The sequence below is a fragment of the Chiloscyllium plagiosum genome, chromosome 36 (assembly GCF_004010195.1).
Source record: "Chiloscyllium plagiosum isolate BGI_BamShark_2017 chromosome 36, ASM401019v2, whole genome shotgun sequence".
NCBI lineage: Eukaryota > Metazoa > Chordata > Chondrichthyes > Orectolobiformes > Hemiscylliidae > Chiloscyllium > Chiloscyllium plagiosum.
Window position 1 is genome coordinate 358,034 of NC_057745.1, and position 12,541 is coordinate 370,574.

Genomic DNA, 12,541 nt, shown 5'->3' on the forward strand with positions numbered 1-12,541 from the left:
ACTCTACCTACGCTCCCATAGTATCCCCCCTTCTACTTGACCCCCCATTTCCCATCTACCCTATCCCCTACTGCTGCCTCTTCCAGTCTACCCATCTCCCAATCTACCCCATCTCTCACTCTACTCTCTCCCATACTATCTCCCCCCAACTCCCATTCTACCCTCATCTCCAACTCTACCCCACCTGCCATTCTATTCCCTCTCCCACTGTAGTCCCTCTCCCAAAGACAGTGCTCCAATTTGAAGAGGGAGAGACAAAGATTGAAGGGCTTGACTGTGGGAAACAATCGTATAATTGTGAATATTTTTGCTGAAAAGGAGCTGCTAGGGAAGGTGATGTGATTGTTGTATTTAGGATTTTAAAGAGATTGATAATGTAAACAATGACAACCTGCTTCACTTGGTGATGATCTACTTTATAAAAAGGGTAATATGGAAACTCCTTACCAGGAGGGAAAGTCCCATAGTAGAAAGATCCTCCATGGTCTTTTGTCCAGTCAAACTCTCGAGACAGACCCAGGGATACCAACAGCAGAAAGGTCTGGGATGCAGTGAGTAGGACTGGTAGATGCATTGTTCTTTAGTTAGTGCTGATCGAACACAAGCCACGGTCACCATTCAACAAGCTGTTGGCACAAAGAGGGCAGGAGGATCATAAAAACCGATGGGAATTCATGAGGGAACAACAGTCACGTTATATAAACATTTGTAAAAGGAGCAGAAATGGGCCATTCAGCCCACCCTATTCCAAGCCTATCCTGCCATTTGATAAGATCATGGCTGATCCATTTGTTTTTCAAGATTCACATTCCCATCTTTGACCCCTTTGTCTAACAAGAATTTAGTGGGACATGCTTTAAAAATACTCAATGAATCCTCCTATCGCCATCTTCTGAGGCACAGAGCACCAAAGTCATGCAACCCTCAGACTAAAAGGATGACCCCTAATTTCTAAAAACTGATGCCTTGCTCTGACCCACAAAACGTCATATCTTTGTCCACCTCATCAAGACCATTCAGTATCTTATCAAACTTCAATCAAGTCCCCCCTCACTCTTCTAAGCTCCAGTGGAAACAAGGCCAGTCAGTCTAACTATTCCTCATAAAGCAATTTATCCATTCCAGGTACCAGTCTGGTAAACCCTCGCTGAACTGTCGCCAATGTAGCTACATCCTTACGGTGGAGATCAAAACCGCACACAGTTCGGTGCATCACAATATCTTTTATGTTTTAATTCCTCTTATAAAAAAGGGAAGCATCTCATTAGCTTTCTGATTACATGCTGTACTTACAAACCAACTTTCTGGGGCTCATGCACTAGAAAGCCTAAAATCTTCTGCATTTTGGATTTCTGTGGTTATTCTCAATTTCAGTAATTCTCTGCTTTTCCATTCTTCCTGCCAAAGTGAACAATTTCATATTTTTCCACATAACTCCATTGAATGAACTGGGGATCTTCAGTTCAGAACAGATCAGGCTGATGGGTAAACTAAAAGAGGTCTTTAAAATTATGAATGGGTTTGATAGAATATGGAGAAGATGTATCCATTTGGAGGAGACCAAAACTAAGGTCCATAAATATAAGGTAGTCACCAATAAATTCAATAGAGAATTCAGGAGAAATTTACTTACTGAGTGATGAGAGAACATGTAACTTGCTACCATAAGGAATGGCTGAGGAAAATAGTTTAGACACATCAAAGGGGAAAATGGGTGAAGGTATCATGGTCACTGACTCTTGTTCGAGAGACATCCGGTCATGGTTTAACCTGAGGGGAGTGGTTAAGAAGGAAAGTCCTTCAAGATAACCTCAGCTGACATAGGAATTGAACCCACACTTTTGACATCACTGTCAAGGAATGTTGTGCTGGAAAAGCACAGTCGGTCAGGCAGCATCCGAGGAGCAGGAAAGTCGACATTTCGAGCATAAGTTCTATTCCTGATGAAGAGCTTAAGCTCAAAACGTTGACGCTCCTGATCCTCAGATGCCTGACCTACTGTGCTTTTCCAGCACCATACGTTTTAACTCTGATCTCCAGCATCTGCAGTCCTCACCGTCTCCTTGTTGGCAACACTGCATCACAGACCAGCTGTCCAAATTAACCAACCCGCCGAAAATAGATAGACGTGTGAAATAATGCAATCGAAGGAAATGTCAGTGGGATCGGTTGAAGAATGGAATGCAGTGCAGGTTTGAAGGTAGACCTCTGTGGATCATTAACACCACCAAAGACCAGGTTAGCAAGATGGTCTGTTTCTGTTGTACAGTATAAATTTGTTGTAAATAGTTGATATTCAGAGGCACTGTCCTCAGCCAGGTAACTAAATAACATATCAAATCAGTCCAGTTCAAAGATTTGGCCTCACTTCCCATCCAGGAAGTCAGGACAGTTCCTCATTTCAACATCCAACTGTCTCTTTACTGATCCAGACTCCAGGCTGCATTTTCCTTGAGTGTAGAATTTTCAGGGGACTGTTAGGGAATATTTGCACAGGTAATCAAAAATATCACTTGAATGACATGCTGCATGACGTCGAGGAGGTAAGATGCTAGAAATTAGCATTTTTTGGCATTTCTGCACAGAAAGAAACAACTAAAGATCAAACAACAGTTTCAATTTAACAGAAAACATAGAAATTAAATGATGAAATATTGATCCATCTTGATATTAAATATAGAAGTTCACATTTCATAAATCTAAGCAGCTTTGAGTTCCTTTACACTTCCATGTATCAGGTCACAACACTGCTACAATTGTTGCCAATCTGTTAATATCGTGCATTTGTTTTAAAAATAAAACTTGCAGTAAAGAACAATAAACTATGGAATTTCCATGAAAATTGACATCAGATCAACTTTGGTAAATTAATATGACAGTTCAGTTTCTGAGTGCTGGCCGAGGTTCCAGATTTTATCTTACCTGTTATCCCTTTTTCATTTCTGTAGAATGGGGAGAGAACATGACCTCCAAGCAACTTACAGTGTTCAGAGAATCCACCCAAACACACACAAACGACCGCGCAGCCCCAGCCAGCTGCAAATCTAGCCACACTTTGAAGAACAATCCCGCACATTATACATTGAGAGCAAACTCCTGTTGGAATTCAATGATGCGTTACTGAAATTGGCTGATCTACACACTTCTCTTTGTACGCAGTGAGTTTCCCGTGGTAAGCAAACATTTCTATTTGCTGTTTTTAAACCAACAACTCATCTGTTTTATTGTTTGATGAAATTACAAAGAGAGGGGACCAGCTCTCCAACATTGATTGGAATAGCTCTGCGTGGAAGCGAATCTCTTAGACAGTGCAGGGCGGTGCATTTCAGATATTCACTGAAAGTCTGCAAACTCCAATCACTGACCAAGTCATGTTTTTATCGCACGACACCCAAGCCTGAACGGGATTTATACATTCCAACTATTTGGAAATGTAATTCTTAGAATTTTCATGCTTCTGAAAAGTGGAAAGAAGTGCAGCAAGCATGGACTCGTCGTAAATTATAAAGGGGCGGCACGGTGGCTCAGCGGTTGGCACTGCTGCCTCATAGCACCAGGGTCCCAAATTCGATTCCAGCCTCAGGTGACTGTGTGGAGTTTGTACATTCTCCCAGTGTCTGCGTGGGTTTCCTCCCACAGTCCAACGATGTGCAGGTCAGGTAAATTGCCCATGTTAAATTGCCCATAGTGTTAGGTGCATTAGTCACAAGGAAATGGGTCTGGGTGGGTTGCTCTTAGGAGGTATGGTGTTGACTTGTTGTGCCGAAGGGCCTGTTTCCACCCTGTAGGAAATCTCATCTAATTCTTACTGCCTTGCTAATTGTATGGAGGGAATTGTTGTTGTAATTACCTTTAGCTTTTGTTGGAATTCTGACCTTTCAACAGTTTGAGGAGAGATGGAAGAACAATCCACATCTGGCCAATCCTGCAGCTGTGTATTAAACCTAGACCACAGGGCCACTGCTATCATCTTCACCCAATGTCCCTGAATGACAGAATGAACCAGCTAGTCACAGTGTGGTACAGCACAGAAACAGACCCTTCAGTCCAATTCGTCTGTGTTGACCAGATATCCTAAATTAATCTGGTCTTATTTGCCAGAACTTGGCCCATATCCCTCTAAACATAGAGTCATAGAGATGTACAGCATGGAAACATCACCCTAAACCTATGCCCTCTAGTTCTGGACTCCCCGACCCCAGGGAAAAGACTTTGTCTATTTATCCTATCCATGTCCCTCATAATTTTGTAAACTCTATGAGGTCACCCCTCAGCCTCCAGCCTGTTCAGCCTCTCACAATATCTCAAATCCTCCAACCCTGACAACATCCTTGTAAATCTTTTCTGAATCCTTTCAAGTTTCACAACATCTTTCGATAGGAAGGAGACCAGAATTGCATGCAATATTCCAACGGTGGCCTAACCAATGTCGTGTACAGCCGCTACATGACCTCCCAATCCCTGTACTCAATACTCTGACCAATAAAAGAAAGCATACCAAATGCCTTCTTCACTATCCTATCTACCTGCAACTCCACTTTCAAGGAGCTATGAACCTGCACTCCAAGGTCTCTTTGTTCAGCAACACTCCCTAGGACCTTACCATTAAGTGTATAATGCAGCACCTCCCACTTATCTGAATTAAACTCCATCTGCCACTTCTCAGCCCATTGGCCCATCTGATGAAGATCCTGTTGTAATCTGAGGTAACCCTCTTTGCTGTCCACTACACCTCCAATTTTGGTGTCATCTGCAAACTTACTAACTGTACCTTTTATGCTCGCATCCAAATCATTTATGTAAATGACAAAAAGTAGAGAACCCAGCGTTGATCCTTGTGGCACCCCACTGGTCACAGGCCTCCAGTATGAAAAACAACCCTCCACCACCACCCTCCGTCTTCTACCTTTGAGCCAGTTCTGTATCCAAACGGCTAGTTCTCCCTTAATTCCATGAGATCTAACCTTGTTAATCAGTCTCCCATGGGGGACCTTGTCGAATGCCTTACTGAAGTCTATATAGATCACATCTACCGCTCTGCCCTCATCAATCCTCTTTGTTACTTCCTCAAAAAACTCAATCAAGTTTGTGAGACATGATTTCCCAAGCACAAAGCCGTGTTGACTATCTCTAATCAGTCCTTGCCTTTCCAAATACATGTACATCCTGTCCCTCAGGATTCCCTCCAATAACTTTCCCTCCACCGAGGTCAGACTCACTGGTCTATAGTTCCCTGGCTTGTCCTTACCACCCTTCGTAAACAGTGGCACCACATTAGCCAACCTCCAGTCTTCCGGCACCTCACCTGTTACTATCGATGATACAAATATCTCAGCAAGAGGCCCAGCAATCACTTCTCTAGCTTCCCACAGAGTTCTCGGGTTTACCTGATCAGGTCCTGGGGATTTATCCACCTTTACCTGTTTCAAGACATCCAGCACTTCCTCCTCTGTAATCTGGTCATTTTGCAAGATGTCACCATCTATTTCCCGACATTCTATATCTTCCATATCCACAGTAAATACTGATGCAAAATACTCGTTTAGTATCTCCCCCATTTTCTCCAGCTCCACACAAAGGCCGCCTTGCTGATCTTTGAGGGGCCCTATTCTCTTCCTAGTTACCCTTTTGTCCTTAATGTATTTGTAAAAACCCTTTGGATTCTCCTTAACCCTATTTGCCAAAGCTATCTCATGTCCCCTTTCTGCCCTCCTGATTTCCCTTTTAAGTATACTCCTACTTCCTTTATACTCCTCTAAGGATTCACTCGATCTATCCTGTCAATACCTTACTTTTGCTTCCTTCTTTTTCTTAACCAAACCGTCAATTTCTTTAGTCATCCAGCATTCCCTATACCTACCAGCCTTCCCTTTCACCCTGACAGGAATATACTTTCTCTGGATTCTCGTTATCTCATTTCTGAAGGCTTCCCATTTTCCAGCCGTCCCTTTACCTGCGAACATCTACCCTCAATCAGATTTCAAAAGTTCTTGCCTTTCTCCAATTTAGAACTTCAACTTTTAGATCCAGTCTATCCTTTTCCATCACTATTTTAAATCTAATGGAATTATGTTCACTGGCCCCAAAGTGCTCCCCCACTGACCTCCTTTTTAAATTCCTGCCTAACTCTCTGTAATCTCCGTTCGGAATCTTAGCCTTTTCCCTTCCAATGTCGTTGGTTCCAATGTGGACAATGACCTCTTGCTGGCCCCTTCTCTCCTGTGAGAACATTCTGCATCCTCTCTGAGACATCCTGGCACCAGGGAAGCAACACACCATTCTGCTTTTTCGCTGCTGGCCACAGAAACATCTGTCTGTATCTCGGACTGGAGAATCCCCTAACACAATTGATCTCTTGGAATCTGATGTACCCCTCGTTCCCCTGAGAATCCAACACCCTCTACATTTTCCAAAACAGCATACTTGTTTGAAATGGGTATAGCCACAGAAGACTCCTGCACTAGGTGCCTACCTCTCTTCCCTTTCCTGGAGTTAACCCATCTATGTGTCTGTATCTGAGACTTTCCCCCCTTCCTATAACTGCCATCCATCACATACTGTTACTGTTGCAAATTCCTCATTGCTTCTAACTGTCTCTCCAACCAATCCATTCGATCTGCTAAGATTTGCAGCCAACAGCATTTATGACAGATATAATCCGCAGTAACCCTTCAACTCTCTTTAAACTCCCACATCTGACAAGAAGTACATATCACTCTATTAAAGGCCATTTTTATTCCTTCACAATCTGCAGACCCAGAAAATAACACTGTTTTATTCCTCTACAAACACGGCCCCAGGTTAAATTAATAGTTATGGCTTATATTTTAAGTTTAACCAAGAGACATATCTCCAAAAATATATAATCAAGAACCCATTCTACTCACTGCTGCAGATTCTCTGTAGGCCACACTTAAAAACAACAATAAACTTATCTGATTCTGTGCTGTGAATTTCACCCAACAGTTCCTCCAAGATCAGTTGTGAATTTCACTGTTTGTTAATTTTCCCAGATGCAATCCGATGTCCAGCGATAGATTAATTCAAACAGCAAAGTAAACCCTTCCTATTCATGTATCCAGCCAGATGCCTATTAAACATTATAATTATACCAGCCTCCACCACTTGCTCTGGCAGCTCGTTCCAAACAGGTACCACCCTCTGTGTGAAAAAGTTGCCCCTTAGGTCCCTTTTATACCTTTCCCCTCTCACCGTAAACTTATGCCCTCTAGTTTGGACTCCCTGACCCTTGAAAAAGACCTTGTCTATTTATCCTATCCATGCCCCTCATGATTTTATAAACCTCTATATGGTCATCCCTCAGCCTCCGATGCTCCAAGCAAAACAGCCCCAGGCTATTCAGCCTCTGCCTGGAGCTCAAATCTTCTAACCCTGGCAATATCCTTGTAAATCTTTTTCTGCATTCTTTCAAGTTTAACAACATCTTTCCTGTAGTAGGGAGACCAGTATTCCAAAAGTGGCCTAACCAATGTTTTTACAGCTGCAATTTGACCTCCCAACTCCAATAGTCAATGCACTGACCAATAAAGGCATGCAACCAAATACCTTCCTCATTATCCTATCTACCTGTGACTCCACCTTCAGGTAACTCTGAATCTGCACTCCTTTTTGTTTGGTAACACTCCCCAGAACCCCCCATTAAGTGTATTAAATCCTGATCTGATTTTCCTTTTAAAAATGCAACAACCTCAGATTACAATTGATCAGATGGGCCAATGGGCTGAGAAGTGGCAGATGGAGTTTAATTTAGATAAATGTGAGGTGCTGCATTTTGGAAAGGCAAATCAGGGCAGGATTTATACACTTAATGGTAAGATCCTGGGAAGCATTGCTGAACAAAGAGACCATGGAGTGCAGTTCATAGCTCCTTGAAGGTGGAGTCGCAGGTAGATAGGATAGTGAAGAAGGTGTTTGGTATGCTTTCCTTTATTGGTCAGAGTATTGAGTACAGGAGTTGGGAGGTCATGTTGCGGCTGTACAGGACATTGGTTAGGCAACTTTTGAAATATTGTGTGAATTCTGGTCTCCTTCCTATCGAAAAGATGTTGTGAAACTTGAAAGGGTTCCGAAAAGATTTACAAGGCTGTTGCCAGGGTTGGAGGATTTGAGCCACAGGGAGAGGCTAAATAGTCTGGGGCTGTTTTCCCTGGAGCATCGGAGGCTGTGGGGTGACCTTATACAGATTTATAAAATCATGAGGGGCATGGATAGAGTAAACAGACAAGGTCTTTTCCTTAGTGTGGAGGAGTCCAGAACTAGAGGGCTTAAGTTTAGGCTGAGATGGGAAAACTTTGAAAGGGGCTGAAGGGTCAACTTTTTTACACAGAGGGTGGTACGTGTATGGAATGAGCTGCCAGAGGAGGTGGTAGAGGGTGGTACAATTACAACATTTACAAGGCATCTGGATGGGTATATGAATAGGAAGGGTTTAGATGTATATGGACCAAGTGCTGACAAATGAGACTAGATTAGGTTAGGGTATCTAGTCGGCACATATCCACGAATTGGACTGAAGGGTTTGTTTCCGTGCTGTACATCTCTATAACTCTATGTGACATTTATGTAAATTAAACTCCATCTGCATCGCCTCTGCCCAACTGATCAAGGTCTTGTTGTACTCTGAAACAACCTTCTTCACTGTCCATTACACTACCAATTTTGGTGTTATCTACAAAGTTACTAACCATAACTCCTATATTCACATTCAAATAATTTATATAAATGACAAAAAGTAGAGGGCGCAGCACCAATCCTTGTGGCACATCACTGGTCACAGGCCTCCAGTCTGAAAAACAACCCTCCACCACCACCAAGCCAATTTTGTATACAAATGGCTAGCTCTCCCTGGATTCCATGTGATCTAACCTTGCTAACTAGTTTACTATGCAGAAGCTTGTCAAACACCTTGCTGAAGTACGATTATACCTGGGTAGAAATGGTTCTCCTTCAAGATGCTCACATTCCCATTGGAAGAGAAGGTACCAGCCTCTCCTAAATTGAGTGGTCATTGTCTTGTGAAAACAAGGACAATGTTTTATCTCGAGGCGTTGCTCAGAGTGGGAACAAACCATAAATTCTGTCTGAGTTACCGTAAAGTCAAGCACAGTCTATACGCTCACACTTAGATTTTCTAAATTCCAAAGCTGTATTTTGGGGTAATTTTCTTGTATTTTAATGCGTTACAAATGCTTTTTTCAAAATCAAGTTCTCGGTGGAGAATATTAACCAATTATTTGGTTCATCTTAGTGTTATTGGTAACCATTACTGACTGCCATTTTTTATCTGGAACCATTTTTTTGAGATTTGTGGTTTAGGATTTTCATTGCCCCCTGCACATATATCATCAGTCTGTCATCTTCTTGTGGCTCAGTTTATAGCAGGCTGATGACAAATAGTTTTATAATGACTGATGTTCTGTACCAGTTGTCTGCCTCTGCAATTTCTACTCACTTCATCAAAACTCCTCGGATCACCTTGAGTTTAATTACTTAGTCAGAAAGTCTTGCATGTTGTAAAGTGTGTGTCAGATTTAATTTCAAGTGGATATGTGCTTGACATTAAGTATTTAGCGTGTTTGGTTCTGAATCAATATGTCCTTCAGTCTGTATGTGTCTCCATATTGTTTTAAAGTTGAGATAGATATTTTAATAACCTTCTCTGTTTTCTTTACACAGTAAACTGGATTTTGTACTCCAACCCACTTTCTACGGGTTTTGTGGCTGCTTAAGTAAAAACCAGAAAATGCTTCCTCGCATTGACATCCTAAACACTGTGCACAATCGTTGATGTCTCAATCTTTATGATCCAAGTGACCCTATCTGAGTGAAGAAATCTTTCTGGCAGGTGGTTAGCAGTAATTGGTACAAAAACAGAAAGTGCTGGAAGAGCTCAGGTTTGACCCCATCAGTGGAGAGAAATCAGAGTTGATGTTTCAGATCCAGTCACCCTTCCTCAGAACTGGATCCGAAACATTAACTCTGATTTCTCTCCACAGATGGGGTCAAACCTGCTGAGCTTCTCAGCAATTTTTGTTTTCGTTTCTGATTTATAGCATCAGTAGCTCTTTCAGTTTTTATTTAGCATTAACTGGTGTCAGTCCGAAGCTGTCAGAATGTAACTTCCAAGAGATGCAATTCTGTGCTAGTGGAGAGTGGGGTATAAGTCGTGTTATACCCCCTCAAAATATATTCAGAAGCCGAGACCCTGACTTTTTTTTATTTTAAAAGCAAGTGCCAGGTTGTGTGTTCTGGATACGATTTGATCAATCAGATTACCAATCTTGAAGCAAAGATTTATTCATACACTATAGTTAAAATAAAACAACAGAAAGAAATTGGCATAAGAACTCCACTGATTTGTTTTTGATGTTATTGTCACATGTATCTTACAGTAAGAATACAATCAAATGGTGAAAAGCTTTCATTTGGTGCCACAAAGCTGCCTTGCCAGCAGCACCGACTTCCTGAGGATGAATTCTTAAGTGGCTTTCTTGAAGACAGGTTTGGGCTCAGGCCCTGATGACTTCTACAAATCAAAAGCTATTGGGATACTAGTCTTTATTATGAGAGGAGTTGAATTGAGAAGCAAGGATGGGAGCCTCTTGTAGCACAGAGGTAGTGTCCCTACCATTGAACCAAGAGACCAGGGTTCAACTTCTAACTGCTCCAGAGCTGCCTATAGGAAAAGAGGGTGTAAACAAGGATGTCCTGCTTCACTTGTACCAGGCAAGCTACCCAGAACGGGGAGCTTGGTCTCCTTATTTTAAGGAAAGATGTGTATCCATTGGGAGTGTTTCAGAGGCAGTTTATTTGATTGATATCTGGAACAAGCAGGTTTTTTAATAAGTAAAGGTTGGAGAGACTGGGCTTGTTTCCACTGGAGTTTAGATGTGTGTGGGTAACTTGATTGAACTTTACCACATCCTGAACACAAGGCTGACAGAGAAGGGTTGCTTCCACTTGTGGGTGAAGCCATTGATAGGGGCCACTATTTAAAATTAGGGGTGACACTTTTAGAAGATATCAGAATTTATTTTTTCTGATGTGGTTCTGTTTGCTGAGCTGGGAATTTGTGTTGCAGACGTTTCGTCCCCTGTCTAGATGACATCCTCAGTGCTTGGGATCCTCCTGTGAAGCGCTTCTGTGATCTTTCCTCCGGCATTTGTAGTGGTTTTAATCTGCCGCTTCCGGTTGTCAGTTCCAGCTGTCCGTTGCAGTGGCCGGTATATTGGGTCCAGGTCGATGTGCTTATTGATTGAATCTGTGGATGAGTGCCACGCCTCTAGGAATTCCCCGCTGTTCTCTGTTTGGCTTGTCCTATAATAGTAGTGTTGTCCCAGTCAAACTCATGTTGCTTGTCATCTGCGTGTGTGGCTACTAAGGATAGCTGGTCGTGTCGTTTCGTGGCTAGTTGGTGTTCATGGATGCGGATCGTTAGCTGTCTTCTTGTTTGTCCTATGTAGTGTTTTGTGCAGTCCTTGCATGGGATTTTGTACACTACATTGGTTTTGCTTATGCTGGGTATCGGGTCCTTCATTCTGGTGAGTTGTTGTCTGAGAGTGGCTGTTGGTTTGTGTGCTGTTATGAGTCCTAATGGTCGCAATAGTCTAACTGTCAGTTTGGAAATGCTCTTGATGTATAGTAATGTGGCTAGTCCTTTGGGTTGCGGCGTTCCCAGCTCGGCGAACAGAACCACAACAACAAGCACCCGAGCTACAAATCTTCGCACAAACTTTATTTTTTCTGACTTTAACACCTGCTGCAGTGCAGGTAGGAAATTCTTTAATTCCCTGTTGTTGACAGTCGGGTCAGATAAAAGGGTGAAGAGCTACAGTGGTTGCCGGCATCTCTGGGATATGTATGACAAACAAGAGTACAGCAGTCGGAGAGGTCACAAGGTCACTACAGAGCAGCAGAGCCTGTCAGGATACGCGAGTATATCGTTTAAATTACTTTTAGTCCCATCTTTCTTCAGTTCCTGGAGGCAGTCGTAGTAACATGAGGTTACATATTTGGGTGGTTGCTTTACCCGAAACGCTACCTGGGTAGTGTCTCCCACCCATCCTCCTCCACTAACCAAAACAAAGGTTCTGTGCATCAATTGGTAAGGTGACAAGCATTTTCTTTCGTGTTTCATTTTTTTTCAGCGATCTATTTGGGATTCCCTACAGTGTGGAAACAGGGCCCCACACCGACACTCCAAAGAGCAACCCACGCAGACCCATTCCCCAACATTTACCCCTGCACCTGACACTACGGGCAATTTAGCATGGCCAATTCACCTAACCTGTACATCTTTAGACTGTGGGAGGAAACCATTGTAAGTTAGCCAGAAAATATCTAAAGAGAGGACTAAGAAGAGCCAGGAGGAGACATGAGAAGTTGTTGGTGGATAGGAACAAGGAAAGCCCTAAGGCCTTCTATAGGTATATCAGGAATAAAAGAGTGACTAGAGTAAGATTAGAGCCAAAGACTGTAGTGGGAAGTTGTGTGTGGAATCAGAGGACATGGGAGGAAGTGC

The 12,541-nt window shown here is 42.6% G+C and overlaps 1 protein-coding gene across 2 annotated transcripts in view; it reads right to left on the reverse strand.

Annotated features, from left to right (window-relative positions):
- Nucleotides 1–3,073, reverse strand: part of LOC122540872 (lactase-like protein) — a 27,975-nt gene extending 24,902 nt beyond the window's left edge. The window contains exons 1-2 of one of the 2 annotated variants that reach the window (XM_043677092.1): nt 2,923–3,073; nt 448–626 (exon numbers count right to left, since the gene is read on the reverse strand). In XM_043677092.1, coding sequence (XP_043533027.1) covers nt 448–574 — 127 coding nt within the window. In that variant the 5' untranslated portion in view covers nt 575–626; nt 2,923–3,073. Of the gene's footprint in view, nt 1–447; nt 627–1,633; nt 1,734–2,922 lie in introns of those variants that run through there. The other variant, XM_043677093.1, reaches the window with a different exon arrangement.
- Nucleotides 3,074–12,541: the final 9,468 nt, after the last annotated feature.